This window comes from Lutjanus erythropterus, chromosome 15 (assembly GCF_056507025.1).
Source record: "Lutjanus erythropterus isolate fLutEry1 chromosome 15, fLutEry1.hap2, whole genome shotgun sequence".
In the NCBI taxonomy this organism is placed as follows: domain Eukaryota; kingdom Metazoa; phylum Chordata; class Actinopteri; order Lutjaniformes; family Lutjanidae; genus Lutjanus; species Lutjanus erythropterus.
Window position 1 is genome coordinate 29,589,779 of NC_139331.1, and position 18,019 is coordinate 29,607,797.

Below are 18,019 nucleotides of genomic sequence, written 5' to 3' on the forward strand. Positions count from 1 at the left end.
GTGCAGCCCTAGCTGTGACTCAGCCCTGTGCTGCCGGTAGCCAAACCCGGCAATAAAACCAGCCCAGTTCTGTAGCCTGTCAAACTGCTGCTACGTTGGTCTCAGAGGCTGTTTCGGTCCTGGTTCAGTCGTGTTCACTGGGAGCTCTTTATGCTCCCTCCTACCACATGGGCTGATTTAGCTGGATGACGTACAGCGCTATTGGCTACTGAAAACACACGATAACCCCCTCTCTAACTGCTCGTTTTAAACACATAAGCAAAATGCTCTCTGCCAGTCCTTCATGGGAACTTTAACTTCCTCATCGTCTCAGAGAAGAGTTTATTTATCCGATAACTTGAGGAGATTTTGAATCTTCTTCTGAAAACTGTACCCTTCCAATGTGTAAGTATTGCTTTGTGAACTTCAGAGCATCTTTGATAAAAAGCTGGACGGTGCACTGATTGAAGTCTTCAGTCAGCTTCTCCCGGATGAACTCAGCATACCTGTCCTGCACCATCTCCTTCCAACACTGCTGAAAAGTGAGTCTTACTTGATCCTGGACGGCGTCAGATTCTTGTGAACTGCAGGTGTAATCCAATGCAAATGCTCGTCCTTTTTCTAAACATTCCTCAAAACTTCCGCTTGTCTCTGAAAGCAGAGTTTGCGCAGCTTCGATCACGGTGTTGACCTCCTCGTCTTCTGGTAAAATACTCTGCATGCTTTTGAAGTAACTCTTCCAGTCCTGGCCGTGCACAATGTTTATCGAAGGGAAACTCTGAGATATGAGGAGGTGTTTAACAGCAGAAAACAGGTTTTCACATAAAGGATTCAGGTCAGGGCTCTTTTCAGCTGCTTTAACGTAGCTCTCATGGTCCTCAGTTTGACTTATACACTCCACTTGGCTGTAGTTAACATCCCTGAACAGATTTTCTTTAGTTCCTTTGAAGCCCCAACATTTCACGTAACCAATATGAGTCTTTACTCCGTACACACTCCACCACTCCTGAGCTTTCTGCACCAGGTTCAGCATGCACGGAGAGGAGTTTCTAGCCAAACACGGGCTGTTCATGGTGAAAACATAGACCTTCCAGTCCTCTGAGACGCCCTCCGACTCCAGAAGCTCCTGGGTTTGTTTAATGATGTTGTCCTCGCTGTGTTCTCCGTTGTTGTAATTAGGATAATAAGGTCCGTACATGACGATCTCCTCCTGGTTCTCAATAACCGCCCATGAATGCTGCTTATCCTCCGCGCCACATTCCTCAGTGATGTCACGATGAAACTGCAGAAATTTCTTGTTGATCGTGTCGTTGAGGAAAACGTCATCGTCGGCTCGTCTGAACCTGAGATGCTGCAGTACTTTGGTCACAGAGTTTTGAGTGTCAGACCAGGACGATATCTGCTCAGGGAGGCTCCGAGTGTCGCTCAGGTGTTTAGCTCCTCCGTTCACGCAGGCTTCAGGTGAGCGGGAGTGACCACGGCTAGTCCTGGAACACAAACATATTTCACCGTAAACCACCAAAGTTTGGATGAATAAAAAAACTGTCTTGTGTTCACAAAAATAAAATTAATGAATATTTCTGACACCTCTAAGACAAACTTAGCAATTTTTTTATCCTAAAGTTACTTACTTAAGTTTTCACAGTTAGCAGGGTACGTATTGTTAACAGCATTTGTTTCGTATGTAGTGTTTTGGAGAATTTTGATAATCACCTCAGTGTCTTAGATCGGTGTTTCCCAAACTTTTATTCTGGGGACCCACTTTTTAAAAATGACCAACCATTGTGACCCAAGTTACAGTAAGTAATGAACTTTTTTGACCATTTTTAGTGCAATTTCTTTTTTATTAACTTTTTTAGTTTCTATTTCTTTTTTGTCTCCCTTAACTATTTCATATTTGTGCATTTACTTTAGTTATAAGGAGTATGTTCCTCGTGTTTTCTTGTATTATGTTTGTTTGTATTGAAATGAGGCATGGAAATAAATTATTTTAGGACGAGTTAACAGGTCATCCCATTGCTGTTATTTCCCCTTATCAGGAAAAGAACATAGGACATTTTAGCCTACTTCATAAAAAAGACAAAATAAGTCCATTTAGGGGGAATTAACAGTCCCTTGTTTTTTCCTCTCATCTGTACAACAATAGACACATGTGAGTCATGACCCGGTCTTTGGGAATGCCTGTCTTTGATAACAGTTAGCTAGCTAGCATCGTCATCTTCGTTCTAACTCTATAAAACAAGGTAATATAAAACTCCAAAATCGTCTTGGTTTGTCTTTCTTGGTTGTCCCATTTCTCAATAATATAAATCACATAAAGCACTTAAAATAACACACAGTAATACAATTAACCTGAGATGGTTGCGACATGAGGAAATGAATCTGTGATACCTGAAATACCCTCTGACCTGAAACAACCTGCTGGCACTTGAATAAACCTATTATTTTCCTATTGCAACACATGAGTTTCACAGCCTTTATGAAAATAAAGCTGCAGTTCAAACATAAGTCAGTACTTACGTCAGTCCGTCTCTGTCCAACCTGTCCACCTGAGGTCTGTCCAGCAGAGTTTTCAGACTCAACAGGCACTTCTTTGTGCACAGCGGAGGCTCGTTCTCGTGTCCATTAAACAGACGACGCTTTCGACTCAACCTGAACAAAAACAGACTGATTAACATGTAGGAGCCAGAAATGCTTCAGTGGACATCTGTGGACAGCATTTTGACGATTCAGCTATTTCAACACAAACGCCAAAGACACATCTTATGACGAAATCTTTCTTTTTGCTCACATGGGAAGGTCCATCCAGACTCCTCAGCCCAGTTCAGGAAACATTCAATTAAAATGTGGCTCTTCTTTTCTTTTGTCTGGTCATTCATGCAGCGTCGCTCAGTTGATTCTAAGACGAACCAAGCGACGGCTGAGCGGTTAAACTCTCAGTGTGTTTATTTAGATATTTTATGACCGTCAACCCTGAGCTCCTCCTCTTGGCAATGCTTTCAGCCATACTGATATTACCTAACCTGCATACTGTTGAGGTACACTGTTGCCTCTAGCAGCCAACAGCACAAAGTGTGTGTCATCAACTGCCATCCTCCAGTTAGGTGAGTTCCCAGAAGCATGCAAAACAGGTGAACCAAAGTCAGCTTTTTGTCTGAAATGCAAGACGGGACAGTTCTGTCTCTCAAAGTGAAAACAGTAGACGATAAATCAAAAGTGTATGAGATGCTTGTGGTTCATTTCGTAGTTCAAAGTGATTAACAGAGTGAAAGACAGAAAGCGCGGGAGGTTGGCTTCGGTTCCCAGCTGAGTGCCCTCGAGCAAAATGTAATAAATCATAAAGACACAATTAGTCTGGGTTCACATCTTTCTATTATGCCTGAACGACAAGTGCGTGTGTAAATGATGGGAAAGCAGGCATTATGAGGGAGAGATACATTAAACTACGGCACAATGTGGTTTAACAAACCATTTTACGAGCTACACATCTGTTTACTTCCTGGTATAGTAACAACATTACCGTTGTTTACAAATTTTTTCTTACAAACTTTTCACAGTTAGCTTGTTATATATTGTTAATAGTTTTTACCATTTGTGTTGTGTTTTGAGCATTTTGATAATCACCTCAGTGTCTTAGATAACCATTAGCTGGCTAGCTAGTTAGCATCGTCGTCTTCATTTAAACTGAAAATAAATTAAATAAAACTCACCAAAAACATCTCTGTTCATCTCTCCACTGCTCCAACAATCACTAAGTCTGGTTTGGGTGAAATAACCCCTTAATTTGCTGTCTTAAATGTAAAAATATTCTGTTTTTTGATGAGTTTTATTTTGTCTCCGTGAATGAAGATGATAATGCTAACTAGCTAGTGGTTATCTAAGACACTGATGAAATTATCAAAATAAAAAACTATTAATAATATGCAACAAGCTAACAAGTAACTAACGCAAAGATGAAAAAACACTCACGTTTTTGAGACATTACAGGAAGATGTGACCGTCCAGACTCATGAAACGCTGAGTATCAGGAAATACATAAAATGTTAAGTAAAAGGGGATCATTAAAGTTAAATATAAAAGACCTATAATGATATAATACTAATAACATGACAACTGATAAAGCAATTGAGAGTCTATGTCTTACCTACAGTAGATGGATACAGTAGATCACATTTCTGCAAATATTTAATTATATCTTTTCATGGGACTGAATCTTTAGAGAGATACTGTATCTGGTGCAATCAGAGACAGAACATGGACGTGCAAAAACACAGATCATGGAATGGAGCAATTGTGGAATTAAAGCTCATTTGAATCATTAAAATAAAACATTACACAAAGATTTAACTTGTGAAATGCATAATCACCTGTTCACCGTGCATCATGCATACAGCTACATTTAAGAAAAGAAAAAGTACAGTAAGTTATAGGTTTGCGTATCATTAAATTATTGTTTTATTTAAAAAAATAAATTCAGAACAGGATTAGAACAGAATATTCTAATTATGACTAAATGTTGTTTGTAGCAGTACTGGTAATGTTTATAACATAAAAGTCACTACATAAACTCAATATCTTATTGCGAACAAATCTATAAAGTAAAAATAAATCATTCACAGTAAGACCAATTAATTATTTCAAGAATAATCAAATTAGGCAAAACTACACTGAGCTGACCCACATTACCTCAGACTGAATATGAGGTCGGGGTCAGCTAAAGGGGCGGCGGGAGCTAATCAAATGCTGCAGAAAATATTGTTTATTTAATTTTTCAAAGCTCACAAACTCAAACAAAAAATAGCACAACAAAAGGACATGGTGTCATGTTCATGTAACATTACCAGTGTGTCTGCTACATTGGTTAGCGAAGCTGCCAACATAGCTTGTTAGCTTGCTAATGCTAGCTGTGTAGCTAATATAGTCTGTATACACACACTGAATTTCCAAATAAATATTTAAACAAGCATTTGTTTCGTGTAAACTGCCTGAGGCATAAAACAATAAACAAGACAGTGACCATCACTTCTGTTGCAGTCTTTTGGACACAACACAGCAAACATCGATCTCCTTCGTGTTTTTCCTGTGGACTCCGAGAAATGTTGTCGAAGCTGATTGCGGTAAACATCCACAGACAGCGGTGCATTTGAACTAAGGCGTGTGAACACATGTGGGGAGACTGTTGTTATAAACAGAGGCAAATGCAGAGTAACACGTTAGACGGGATCTGGGTGTTACTCTGTTTCAACTTTCTGACAGAGTGAGTGGTTTACCTGTGAGTTAAGGTCAAATCTGTTTGAGATCTGAACAGGATGTTAACATTAATTTACATTTTTTTAAATTATTTGCTCATGGCATGTCTCGAGGGATTGCACTGTTGATCTTTTTGTCATTCCTCTTTGGATGAGACTGAAATATCTCTGTACCTTTAAGACTGATTGCAGTTAAATGTTATCATGGCTTTCATGTTTCTTGGAGGATGAATCATATCGACTTTGGTATGCAAAATATAAAAAGGGCAACAGTGTGCTGATGGTCATGATGCATTTAAGGTCTGCTTTAGATGTTTTCTTTTAGGAAAGCAGTTAAAATTGTAATTAATTGTATATTAATTGCTAATGTTAAACATCGTCTGAAAAAATACTGTTTTTTCAGTCATTTGAATCCGTTAATCAGTCTGCAATCTCCAAATCGTATTCTAAATTCAATAAATACCAACCAAATAAAGTTTAAAGCCACCAGATCTATGCCTGAATTATGTGAGATTCCTGAAAATATCTCCAAAATTCTGCAGGGGTATAATCAGCACTACAGGCAAGTAGAAAAATATATATGTTTGATTTTGGGGTGAACTGTGGCTTTAAAACATGACGCGTGTGTGTTCATTTTAGCTCAATCAATCACCATCCAGACTGTTTAGATTCTTTCACTTCTTTATTTCTTCAAATATGTTCTGTACAAATCAAGATTTCACATTACATAGCAATGTTTGTAGCTCTCCTTTGGTTCTGTTAAAGGTTACTCTGTGCTAGCCTTTCTACTCACCAAAGCTGCGTTAAGGACACTTTAGCTAGCAGTCTCAATACGGATTTCTGTCAGATATCAAATGTATCAGAAATTACATTTGTTCTCCTAATATTATTTAAACAGTTCATGTCGAAACTACCTTGGAATTGCATTGATCTTTTCTCCCCCCCCCCCATTGAAAATGACAGAGTCGAAACAGAAAGAAAACAGACATAAAAGAGTTAAAGTAAAGCTCTACTGTGAGACGATGCTGTCATCTCTTGTTCATCTACATCTACATCTGTGTAACAGTTCATTTTAATGTGTTTCTCCTTTATAAACCAGGGAAAAAATTAATTAATTTACTTTCTACCGGACATGAGGAATATCACTAATATTTGACACAAAATTAAACACAAACAAAATAAAGTTAGGTGAGCGTGTTTCTGACAATCTGAAAACGGGCAGTGTCGTGTACCTCAGACATATATGTGTAGATGCAGCGTCGACCGCTTCAGTTTGTTACTGCATTATGTCGACGTCACCGCCATTTTTGTGAGGTCAAGACTGACCTGTGATCAAACACTTTTAAAAGGAGGAGCTGTGGATAAAAAGCACTATAATGTTTATTTCTTAACCAGTCTCAATGACTGGTGTTATATTCAAGGATTTAAGATCTGTGTTGACTAAGACAAAAAAATTAAACCATTTTTTTCTTACTTCATGTAATTTTTATCCACAGCTCCCCTGTTTACATGAACAGGTCAGTCTTGACTTAATGAAAACAGGCATCAGTGTAGCTGGAATGCAGCAACAAGCTGAAGCAGTCAGTCATGTCATAAATTGCGTGCATTTCACCATTTCAGCACACTTTAAGGAGCAGTGTGTAGGATTCAGTAGCACATAATGATGTGATTTTACATCGCAACCAACTGAATTCACTCCAGTGGCTCCCCTGTGGCTTTGACAAAAAATTATATGGAAATGAACGAGCTCATTTACCAAGTGATTCTTACATTCTCCAAAATGTATCGCCTATGCATCAGGTAAAAACGTTGCTGGTGGCCGGTGTTGAGTCTCCTTAGAAGGTCCAAAGAAAACACAGAATTTAATTTAAATGGCTCCAGGCTTATTGCTATCTTTTAGCTTTTTATTATTATTATTATTATTATTATTATTATTATTATTATTATTGTTATTATTATTATTATCGTTGCAGACCCATGACCTAAATCCAACACACTGGTCCTTTGAGGGAGACAATAACTATTAATTTCTGTGTTAAAATATTCAAATGTGCTGATTAATTTCACTCAATTTAAATGATCACATTTTTTTTAAACAAATCAAACTAAACAAAAAAGAAAAAACATGAACATCAAACAACAAAATACCCTGAATTGTTTCAATGTGCCATTTATGCTGGTGAATATAACCACACAACAGCGTGTGTAAATAATTTATCCAGATGCAGGATGGACTACTAGAGATCACTACCAAACACCCTAAAGAGACCAGCCTGCTACCAGAACCCCTCCATAGTCTACACGTGAGCATGGTCCTGTGACGGCCATAAGAAAGAGGGCAAAGTGGCAAGAAGTGCTGCAGATTCCTCCGATCAGACGAAAACTGGACCTCCAGAGCGGGAAAATGGGGTTTTCAAGGAGTCTGTGGGCCCCCAGGGGAGGCGAGAGCGGGTTCACTGTCCCTGCATGTCACCGGTGCCCTGCGCCTGCGCCGCAGTGGTGCTGAGGTACTGCCAGCTGAGGGCGGCGAGCAGCATGGCGGCAGACAGGTACATGGGCGACAGGTGGTGGGTCCTGGAGGGAAGGCTGGACTGCGACAGGGCGGACTTCTCTCGGATTACAGCCAAGATGTGAAGGGTCTTGTCTCGCGATGGGTCAGTGAGGGAGACCTTCTGTAAAATCTGCACAGAGGGAGATCGCTGGTGTTAAAGTGAGCCGACATGTCGGACATATGCGAGACAGCGAACGCACAAACACACCCACCTCCTGGCTGTACTGGGTGATGATGGTCTGCACGGCTCTCATGTTGGTGGCTTCCATCATGAGCGTGACAGCCTGCCCCTTTCGGATCTTCACTACTCCCTGGAACACCATGGGGTTGTTGTAGCATGTTGATAGTGTAGCTATCGCCATCACCTGGTCGAAAGAGGATTGACACGTAGTCAAGTGGAGGAAATGAGGAAACGAATGCCTGTTTTCATCTTACATCTGCTGGTCCAATTCTGGGCCATATCACAGAAAACTTCTAATATTACAGCTTAAGTTAAGAGTGGATGAGTCTAATATAGGTTTGTTGTTGTTACTTACTTACTTACTTCATCCTGTACTTCATACTTCTCTCATCTCGATGAGCGAAACAACTTTGTAAACCTTTTCATCATCAATCATTGAAACACATAAAATGTCGCAAAAACAATGATGAGCACTTAACTTCATGACAGATGAGTTACCCCCGTCTCAACCACAAGTAACGTCGGACACGTTTTTTACTTGCATGTCTCACACGACAGAAACATTAATTTTTTTTAATCAGTGCAGCTGTCTGCAACATCTCAGCGTGTCTTGTGACCAGCGCTTTAATCGTGCCTGAAAAGCTGAACTTGTTGAGGCCTGACGCCGACAAAATTCTGTCCGAAACTGACCTCAACTCGACCCTCATTAGCATATTTCAGCCCAAACTTGATTACAGCCCGACATTTTTCTTAACAAGCTTCCATCTATGTACCAAACAGTTGGAGGTTTCAGTGACAATACATGCAGGGATATGGAATTGGAAATGACTAAATTGGGGAGAAAAATGAAAATAAATAAATAAGTAAATATAGTACAGCTTGAACCCGACTTTAGTCGGTGAAATATGTGAGGAATAAGGCCTGATGTGACTCAACCCAACCCGACCCGAACCCATCGGGCCACATCGGGTTTGGGCGCAGATCTCAAGCTCTACTTGTGTCCCGTTTATGTCTAACAGTCTGATCGGTGTAAATGTGTCTGAAAGTGTTCATTTAGACATCAAATATATATTTTCTTTGACAGTGCGCACGTCGACACGAGGCTGGTGCCCAGTAAAGAGGCACTGAAAATTTATTTTATTTGCATTTTGTAACCTGGGTGGAGCAGAGTGTTGCTCCAGAGCAAAAGAAAAGCTCAGTGTGATCCAGTTTAATCCCATCACTTTACAGAGCGGCTGGGAGGCAAGACACAGGGACTTCTTGGACTTACTCTGTAGTGTTTTCGAATGCAAACTGAACATTTACCGCCATGAGAAAACTTCTGCTCTGATCACCAACACCCTGTCGGCACCTGAATATTTACACATATTGAAGAAAAACTGCATATTTCACACTAAGTTTGGCTGCTGTATCCAGCATCCATTGTGTAAAAGCAATAAAGAGCAGCTAACACTCTTTAGCTAACTAATCTTAATGGCTTTTTCATAAGTAAGATCCTAAACCTAATTCTCAGTCCTCTTAATATTAAACTAAAATCTACTGTTCAAATATCAGGTCATGCAAATCAAATTCAGTCACTACATTGCTGTATTCAGTCTGCACCTGTGGAATGGCACAGAAATTGAAGACGCTCTGGTTGCGCAGGCGGGACAGGTAGGAGATGACATCCGGGACGTGTCGCAGAGCATCAGTGACCAGCAGGTTGAGACAGGAGAGAGCCGACTCCAGCTTCTCAGGCTGAGCCAAGTCCTCCAGACGACCCGCAAACTGACTCCAAGCCTGCACAGGGACACAGAGGACACAACACATCACATATGGTATGTTTTTTTTTAATTCAATATTTAGCTATATGAGCAATGCGTGTAAAAAGGGATCATGTTTGTTTTGCTTTTAGGCTCCCTCTGCTGCCTCCCTCATCAACAGTAACAAAATGGTACTTGCAAAAGATGCATGAATTGGACTGCAGACACAATCTGTGTTAGACTGACATCTGTGACAAAACTCTCCATGTTGCATAATATCTATAAGCAAAATCGACATATTCTGCTGATAAAATTTGAGCAAATATTTAAAGTTGTGTGGTTTCAACACTGAAGTACTCAGGAGAAATTTCTTTAACTATCATACTGTGTAGCTCAGGCTAAAACAAGCACACAGTCACACCACGATCTCACCTCTTGTGGCCAGAAGGCACGTCCCTCTTGCGTGTCCTCTAGATAGTCTCGGATGATGTTAGTCTTCTGGAGGAACAGGCCCATGGAGTTGGCCAGCTCGGTGTCCCGCCCCACCTCGGGGTCCTCCAGCTTGGACGCAGAGAACAGCTGAGACAGACCGATACCGACCAGCCCGGCCACGTAATGGCAATACTGCACACAGGATGAAACAAGGCCGTTTTCAGTTTGATTTATAGGAAGTTTTATGTGATGTGTAGTGAGACTTGAACAAATTAAGCTTCCAGAATGACTGAAAAAGTTAGGATGCTCTGTAAAACAGAATGCAATGATTTGCAAAAACTTTCTGACCTATATTCAATTGAATACAGTACAAAAACAAAACATTTAATATTCCTAACTGTTTTTTTTTTTTGTAAATATACATAATGACATAACGGTAACATTATGGCTGTCAGTTACCAGGTCCCACTCCTTCATGGATCCCACTTTCTTTTCCAGGAATTCAGCCATTCCCACTCCCATACGGTGGCAGATATCTGAGATGACGTCTCTGTACTCCTGAGCCAGGTTTCTGAACTCCAGTGATATCTGGATTGGCACACAGGAAGATTATTATTCATGATTTATAACAGCCTTTAATCTGAGTGACATTTTAGACTTTTCTAACACATAGCAATGACAGCCAACCAGACAATTACAATCTAAACTCTGTATATTGTATAGATATTGTCTGTAAATCTTTCATTTAAAAGGGACTGCATCAGTAAATTAAAAGGATAGTTTAGATTATTTTAAGTGGGATTGTTGTATTACATCAGACAACCTTATATTAAACCGCCGTTATATAAGCCGAATATCATTCTCTTTGTACCAACCAAACTCCACAGGCAAAATCAGTAATTTTGCCTCACAGAACACAGGAGTTGCTGGTGTACCGCTGCTTCAATCTGCTAGTTTGTTTGTGTTGTTGTGTGAATCCTGTGTTTTAAAAGGATAGTTCGGATTCAGCAAAGTCACAACAAACACAACAGAACAACACAAACAAACTAACCAGTCGACGCAGTGGTAGACCAGCGACTCCTGTGTTCTGCAAAGTTAAATTACTAATTTTGTCTATGGAGTTTGGTTGATTTAAAGAGAATGACATTTGACTTATATAACACTGGTTTCCTGGCAGAAAAGGCTGTCTGATGGCAAAGTAAAGTGATGAAAATATTCTAAATATAGCTTACGCTTCAATTGATATTGATTGTTTTTCCTTTTAGTAAGTGGCTAAAATAAGTTTTGCTGCTGACCCTGTCCACAGCTATGGATAAATACCTCATACAACCCCGATTAAATAATTCAAACTTTAAGTAACTCCCTCTAAGCCTGGACAGCGTACACTACCTGCCTCCTGCCCTTCCATGTACCAGCATGCAGTGCTACTGACCGTGGGGAAATCCTCCAGGACCTGCCGGTCTTTCTCCTGGCTCTCGGTGAAGCACCACTCATCCTGGTACAGGTAGGTGTGGAAGTCGTTCAGCATGGGGACCTTCTTGTCCAGGGGGATGCTCATGTCGTCCTCCACGGTGTCCAGCGCCCGCAGCACCAGGTAGAAAATACAAACCGCATGTCTGGATCATAAAGACAGGAGACAGGAGGAGGAGGACGACATGAAAAACTGCCTTGTCACTGAAGACAAAAATAGCAAGTGTGTCGAAGGGGTTGTCACAGATCAGGTTAGTCTTTATGTCCCCTTGACTGGGGATATATTAAGTCCACACACACATTCACTAAAGGTGTGTATTTACAAGCAGCTGTCATCTCTCCACTGACAGTTCTGACATGAACGCTGGTCGTAAATTTGACACTCAGTAGAAGCAGCAGCAGCAGTAACACACTTCCCTGTTTGTAACGTGAGCAGTTTGCTCCTGCAGCAGGTCATCACAGGTTAGCAGGAGAATCTGACCACATCACAGGGATAGTCTGGGTTATTTAACGCAGAGTCGTATGAGGTACTAATCAATAGTCAGTATATGAGCTACAGTAATGGCGGTCGACGGTTAGGAAAAGCAGAACGTACCACCAGCACAGAATCAATGTACTGCTGTGGATAGGATCAACAACAAAATATATTTTTGCTGCTAATCACTCATACTGTGAATTAAATATTACCTGTGCATCTCTTAAATTTGCACTGTTCAATATATTTGTACTATAATTATCCACTGCAGATCATATCATCATTACAGTTCTCGTTTATTGGTGCCTTCTTATCTTTCCAGTTCCTGTTCTACTTCTTCTTTGCTGTTGCTTAAATATTTAAATTTATTACTTTTTCAGTAGTTTTACTTTCTTTGCATTGAGTTGTCTTTGAGCAAAATGCTGCCTAAAGTAAAGAACTCAATGCAGCATCATTTCATCATCGATTAATCAGTTGATTACTTTCTCAATTAATCGCTTAGTTGTTTGGTCCATGAAATGTCAGAAAATGATGTAAAATATTGATCAAAGTCCAAGATGGCGTCCTTAAATAACGTGTTTTGTCCTTGACTTAAAAATATTCAGTTCACTGTCAGAGAGAAGTAAAGGAACCAGAAAATGCTCACATTTAAGAGGCTAAAATCAGAAAATTTGGACTTTCTTCAGTAAAAAATGATTCAAAATGATTAAGTGATTATCAGAATAGCCGCAGATTAATTTAATAGTCGATTAACAGTAGAGTCATCATTGCAGCTCAGTGTTTTATGTTCGTGGTTAGGTTTGTCCAGCTGTTCATTCATGTGTTGTGCGAAATTTATTGACTGATTTAAAAATTATATTTCCACCATGTGAAGCATTTTTTCAGTACAGGCCATAATAATGAATTGGCAACTGTGTGTGCACTGTGCATGCTAGTATATTGTTCATTTTAAAATTGTAATCTTACCAATAATCCAAGGGCTGCACAATATTGTTAAAAAAAATCACACTGTGATTATTTGACTGAATGTAACATTTGCTGGGGTCTCTAGCAAACAAACATGTTTTCTTTCACCTGAAGAACAAAATCTGTAGGTCAGGGCATCTGTGCAGCAGTACAATACTTCAATATAAAGCTGTTTCTAACACATTTTACCTTTTTAAAAAGTTCTGCAGTTGTCCTTACTGTGATTTAGTCATTTGCAATCAACTGTGCAGCCCCAATTTTCACTAAATGTATCTGTAATCTACTGTTATGGAATGTTGTTACCTTTTATTGTATCCAGATTACATAATCCTGTTACATGTAATCCGTTACTCCCCAAGCCTGACTGTTATTTGAGTTATGTGCCAGTTTCTTAAAAAATACCAATAAGTGCGCTGCATTGATTAATCAGTTGATGAGTTTCTTGATTAACTGATTAATAGTTGTTTGTCTATAAGTTTCCAAAAGCCCAAAATTACGCCCTAAAATGTTTTGTTTTGCCCCACAACCCAAAAATATTAAGTTTGCTGTTATAGAGAACTAAAAAACAAGAATATTCACATTCACACACACAACAGTTACTCAGAATGATTAACTGTTTATCAACAGTCGTTGATTAACATTTATTACAACATTTATTATTGATCTGCCAATAAATCATTGCAGCTCTAGTTCCAAATGCAAGGAAGTCTTAACAGCTGATACAGTAATTTATCTTTTGTTCTTCTCACTTTGCACACAGAAAAGTAGCGGTGAAGAAAAGGGAAGTCCCCCTGCCAACGCCCCTGCAAGTTCTGCCCTTCAGGACAGCCAACATGCCCGCAGACAGACACACCCCTCCCTCCTCTTCCTCACCTGGAGCCTTCAGCGGGGCTTCACTCACCTCAGCTCGCCGTCCAGCGCCTGAATCACGGCCGCGAAGCTCCTGCTGGTCTGGTTCAGGTACAGGTAGCAGGTCCGCAGACTCTCGCTCATGGACTCCTGGCAGGACAGACAGAGGAAGGCCGTGTGTCGGTAAAAGCCTGCGGGTCTCAGGGCGCTGGAGGGTCGGGCGGCCTCCTGCAGGCCCCGCTCCCCGAGCCTCCGGCCCGGGTGGAGGCACCGAGGAGCGGAGCCGCAGCCCCGCGGAGCCACGGACAGAGAGCGCTTGAACACGGACAGCGACACCGGACACTTGCAGCAGGCTCCGGCCATGCGAACAAGCTGAGAGCACGACCCGCCGTGCAGCTACGAGCCGAGCCTGAGCATGTCGAGAGCAGGAGCTTAAACACGCAGTCCATGTAGAGGTCGAGCGAGGTGAAAACTTTTAGGGAGGACGTGAAGGAGAGCTAAAACAAGCGCTCCTCTGATCTACAACCACTTGGAGCTGCGAGTGCGCGTGAGCGGGGCGTGTGCAGAGTGTGTGTAGATCTGCTGTTGTGATTACACCGCTCCTCCCACCTTCACCCAAAACAACACCAGCTGAACAGCACGCACTGTTTCCTAATCTGCTGCGGAGGGAAGTGTGGCAGCCCCAAGTGTTAACCAACAACATGCACTAATGTTATTGTCAGAGCAGACAGTGCAACTTTGAGCTGAAAACACAAGATTCCTGCGTGTTTTTGGTTTCCAGTCACCTGTGATTGGATGCATCATTTAAAGCTGCTGTATTTTTATTGGTTTTCAAAGAAAACGAGGAAGAAGAAATCATTTTTTTAATGCACACACATGCACAGACAGCAGGAGTGGAAGTAACTAGTTACAAATACTCAAATTACTGTAAATGAGTAGTTTTTTGGATGCTTCTGTTCTTACAGGTAGATTTTCAAGTCTGTACTTTTACTCGTGCCTAAGTATAAAACTTGGTGTTCCTCATGTTACCTTGTGTAATCTACTCAAACAAAAATAAACAGTCAGTCAGTGATGGAGACAGAAAAGTCACGTTACGCCTCTTGAATGGGTCACTGGTGAGGGACCCAGCCAGATGTGACCATGACTAATGCCTTTGGACAGACCTTTCTTTATGTCTTTGCTGTTGTTTTAAGTAATAAAATGGAGCGATATTAGGCTAACTTGGCTAGTGTTGTACAATTTACAATTTATTTTAGCAGACGCTTTTATCCAAAGTGACGTACATCTGAGGACTGATACAACACAAGCAAGGATCGAGTCAGGAGAGAAAAAAGACAAGTAGGTGCCATGAGGCAAACTTCAAGTCTGATAGGATGTAGGTGTCCCTACAGGAAGTGCAAATGATAATGCCTAAGATGCATTGGATTTCTTTTTTTCTTAAGGATATTTTATGCAGGCAAAGTGCAAAGGTGTTCAGGAAAGAGCAAATTACAAAACATTATTAATATTACAGTTACTAATCCAGGTAATTGAGTAACTTTTTGACCTCTGTCGGCTCTTAGGATGACGTGTACGTGCTGCAGTTCACGTCAGCTGCAGCCAAAACATTAAACGAAGGATGGAGGATGAAGGATGTCATTATTTTGAGTTTGTTTGGCTCCTCCAGAGAGAATCTGTGGTGATGAATCTGATTTGGAGGTCACACTCAGAGAGGACAACTCAGTTTCCATCCCAGTCGACATCTGGACATTTAAAAACAAAATATCTCTGAGTGTTCACTGGATCAGCCATTCAAATTTGGAGAGCGATAAGGCTGCCAACAAGGCACAAAATTAAGTTTCATAACAAGATTCAGGAGCAAAGACCACGTCTCAGATGGATTCATTTCTGTACTGCAAGTACTTAAGCACACCTCAAACATTTCCTCATCCTTTGACTCTGTTTCCACGTCCCTCCCTCCCCAACCCCCTCTTTTTCTTCTTCTCTCTTTGCCTGAATACAGGAACCGGTACCTGGATGGTGCCCGGTTCCATCCAACTCCACCAAACCAATCCTGCCATCCACACCCAAACCCCCCAGATTTTCAAGTCTGTACTTTTACCTGTCCTTAGGTATGCATTACAAGGTGTAATCTACTTACTTACATTTGATATCATAGTTGAGTGCTGAGAACAAGTTGAATTAATATCCAGATTTTTCGTCAGCATTTTAGTAGCCAATCAGGTGATCTGATCACAAACAAGCCAATCGAAACACCAGTACTTTTCCTTGTAACTGAGTAATATTGTAACAATATTTGTACTTGAGTACAGATTTTCAATACTCTCTCCACCACTGCTAACATGCTGATCATGTTTCTTTAGAAACTTAATTTATTGAGTTGATTAAACTGTTCAGTTCATTCACTCAACTCATCATTCCACAAATAAACTCCTGGATGATTTTTTACAGTGTTATAATAATAATAATAATAATAATAATGATAATAATAATAATAATGCTGTAATATGATTAGATTAACTTCTCAGACACAACGTATGGACTGACTTTTTGTCTTGGCCCTTTAACAGAGCTGCCAACCAAAATAAAGACCTAACAAGGACTGGCACCGTGCTGCAGTCTGCATCGGTCATCTCATCTGTCTCCGGGTCACACTGGTGTTAAAACAGTGGGATTACCCGTCAAACATGCGCACAGCATCTCTCCCCGCTGCTGAACCCTCCAAGCTCATTATGTAACGTAAATCCCGAGTCAATGGTCATATCTGCCCGCGGTGGCCTGAGCCAGCGGAGGACAGGGAGCGCAGATCTAATTAGACAAACTATCTGACTGTTTCCATCCGCTCGTTTAGCAGCAAAACTGACCACCATGTAGGTCAATCCTTTACACCGCAGGCTGTGCGCACTAAGCATGAGCAGACCTACTTAGCAACAGGCCGACAGTCTGCGGTTTTCCGTGTCTGATGCGGTGAAAAGGAGGAAATTATGCGCGTATCTGCAGACGCACGCGCGCATGCATGAAACCTTCATGAGGCTGCAGGCTTCGGATTCACATGACAGGTTTATTCTCAGGATGTATGTTCATGAAGCAGATTTACTCACATAATCCAACTTTGGCATGACGGCACTGCAGCCCCCCATTTTAAATTTAAACAGGTTGAAGATCTCCTCCGGGTGGCCCAGTGACTTCAGGATGTCCATGATGCTTCAGGTGTTCCGCTGTTACTCTGATGAACCGGTGATGTGAGAACCCGGAGAGACGTTCTCCATCAAAAGTGATGCCTCGCTTGGGTGCTGCGGCGGCGGCGGCGGAGCAACGTGAAGAGGACACGGCCGTCGTCACATCGACTGACGCCTCCCATTGGCTGGCGAGTCATGGGCTTAGCGCGCAGCGTCCAATGAGCGACCAGAGCGTCTGGCGTGACGCCCCGCCTCAGCGGACCGTCGGTGGAGCGCGGCCTCTGATTGGTCAGGTATTGTTCTAAAGGAGAAACCATACCTGTTCAACTAAAATGACAGAATCCGAATTACCTGTTTGTTAAGATCACCTCACGGACACCACGTGACACTGTGTGTCACATATCACCTCCCAAAGTATGAACACTGATTCATCTGTCTAAACTTTATCTGTTTATATTTTGACACATTCTTATTTCTATTTTTCCCTGTATATTGTTGTATAGCCTTGTAGTATGATGCATATATTTTACATTTTTTTTGCATATTATTTCTGTTCTAAAAAAAGTGAGAATTATGAGATTAAAAGTCGACATTATTATGTAAATTGCACGAGTAATTATCCTTTTTCCCCCTTATTTTTAGTATTATTATATTATCAGTTGCTGATGTTGCTGTCATTTTTGAGAATTCCTTTTGTTTTATTGATTTTTTCCTTCTGTTTTTCATTCTCTACATATGTTAAATAATATTTAATAAATGCATATGCTTATATAATTAGGATTTTATCTTATAATTTCATCTTTTTTTAAAATCTCATAATTATGACTTACCACAGGGATATTGTTTTCTTTCACTGGTGGAAATGGGCTTCCTTACTAGTCTTATAATACCTATATTCTTATATACTTACTGATTGGGAACAATTGTAACACAATCAATTTCTCCA

At 40.8% G+C, this 18,019-nt stretch overlaps 1 protein-coding gene and 1 pseudogene across 3 annotated transcripts; both read right to left on the reverse strand.

The window, feature by feature from the left end:
• Positions 1 to 301: 301 nt before the first annotated feature.
• On the reverse strand, positions 302 to 3,479 carry LOC146314614 (uncharacterized; annotated as a pseudogene). Its single transcript, XR_014771905.1, has 3 exons — positions 2,771 to 3,479; positions 2,500 to 2,631; positions 302 to 1,466 (listed from the first exon to the last, which is right to left on the reverse strand). The product of XR_014771905.1 is annotated as an uncharacterized LOC146314614 (transcript).
• A 3,189-nt stretch (positions 3,480 to 6,668) lies between these two features.
• On the reverse strand, positions 6,669 to 17,196 carry fdft1 (farnesyl-diphosphate farnesyltransferase 1). Of its 2 annotated transcripts, XM_084737719.1 has the most exons (8): positions 16,996 to 17,196; positions 13,947 to 14,044; positions 11,567 to 11,750; positions 10,594 to 10,722; positions 10,135 to 10,326; positions 9,563 to 9,739; positions 7,992 to 8,144; positions 6,669 to 7,909 (listed from the first exon to the last, which is right to left on the reverse strand). In XM_084737719.1, exons 1-8 carry the CDS (start codon positions 17,092 to 17,094, stop codon positions 7,682 to 7,684), a joined length of 1,260 nt encoding a protein of 419 aa, XP_084593845.1. In that variant the 5' UTR covers positions 17,095 to 17,196; the 3' UTR covers positions 6,669 to 7,681. The 2 variants fall into 2 exon arrangements, with proteins under 2 accessions (XP_084593845.1, XP_084593844.1); XM_084737718.1 differs by lacking the exon at positions 16,996 to 17,196 and having other exon boundaries at positions 13,947 to 14,618.
• Between the last annotated feature and the right edge of the window lie 823 nt (positions 17,197 to 18,019).

Coding starts and splice junctions, on each gene's coding strand:
- fdft1 (XM_084737718.1), bottom strand. CDS start 14,257: ATGGCCGGAGCCTGCTGCAAGTGTCCGGTGTCGCTGTCCGTGTTCAAG. Junction 10,723..11,566: donor TCCTGGAGGATTTCCCCACG/GTCAGTAGCACT, acceptor GTGCCAATCCAG/ATATCACTGGAGTTCAGAAA. Junction 8,145..9,562: donor ATTTCTGTGCCATTCCACAG/GTGCAGACTGAA, acceptor TCTTTCGACCAG/GTGATGGCGATAGCTACACT.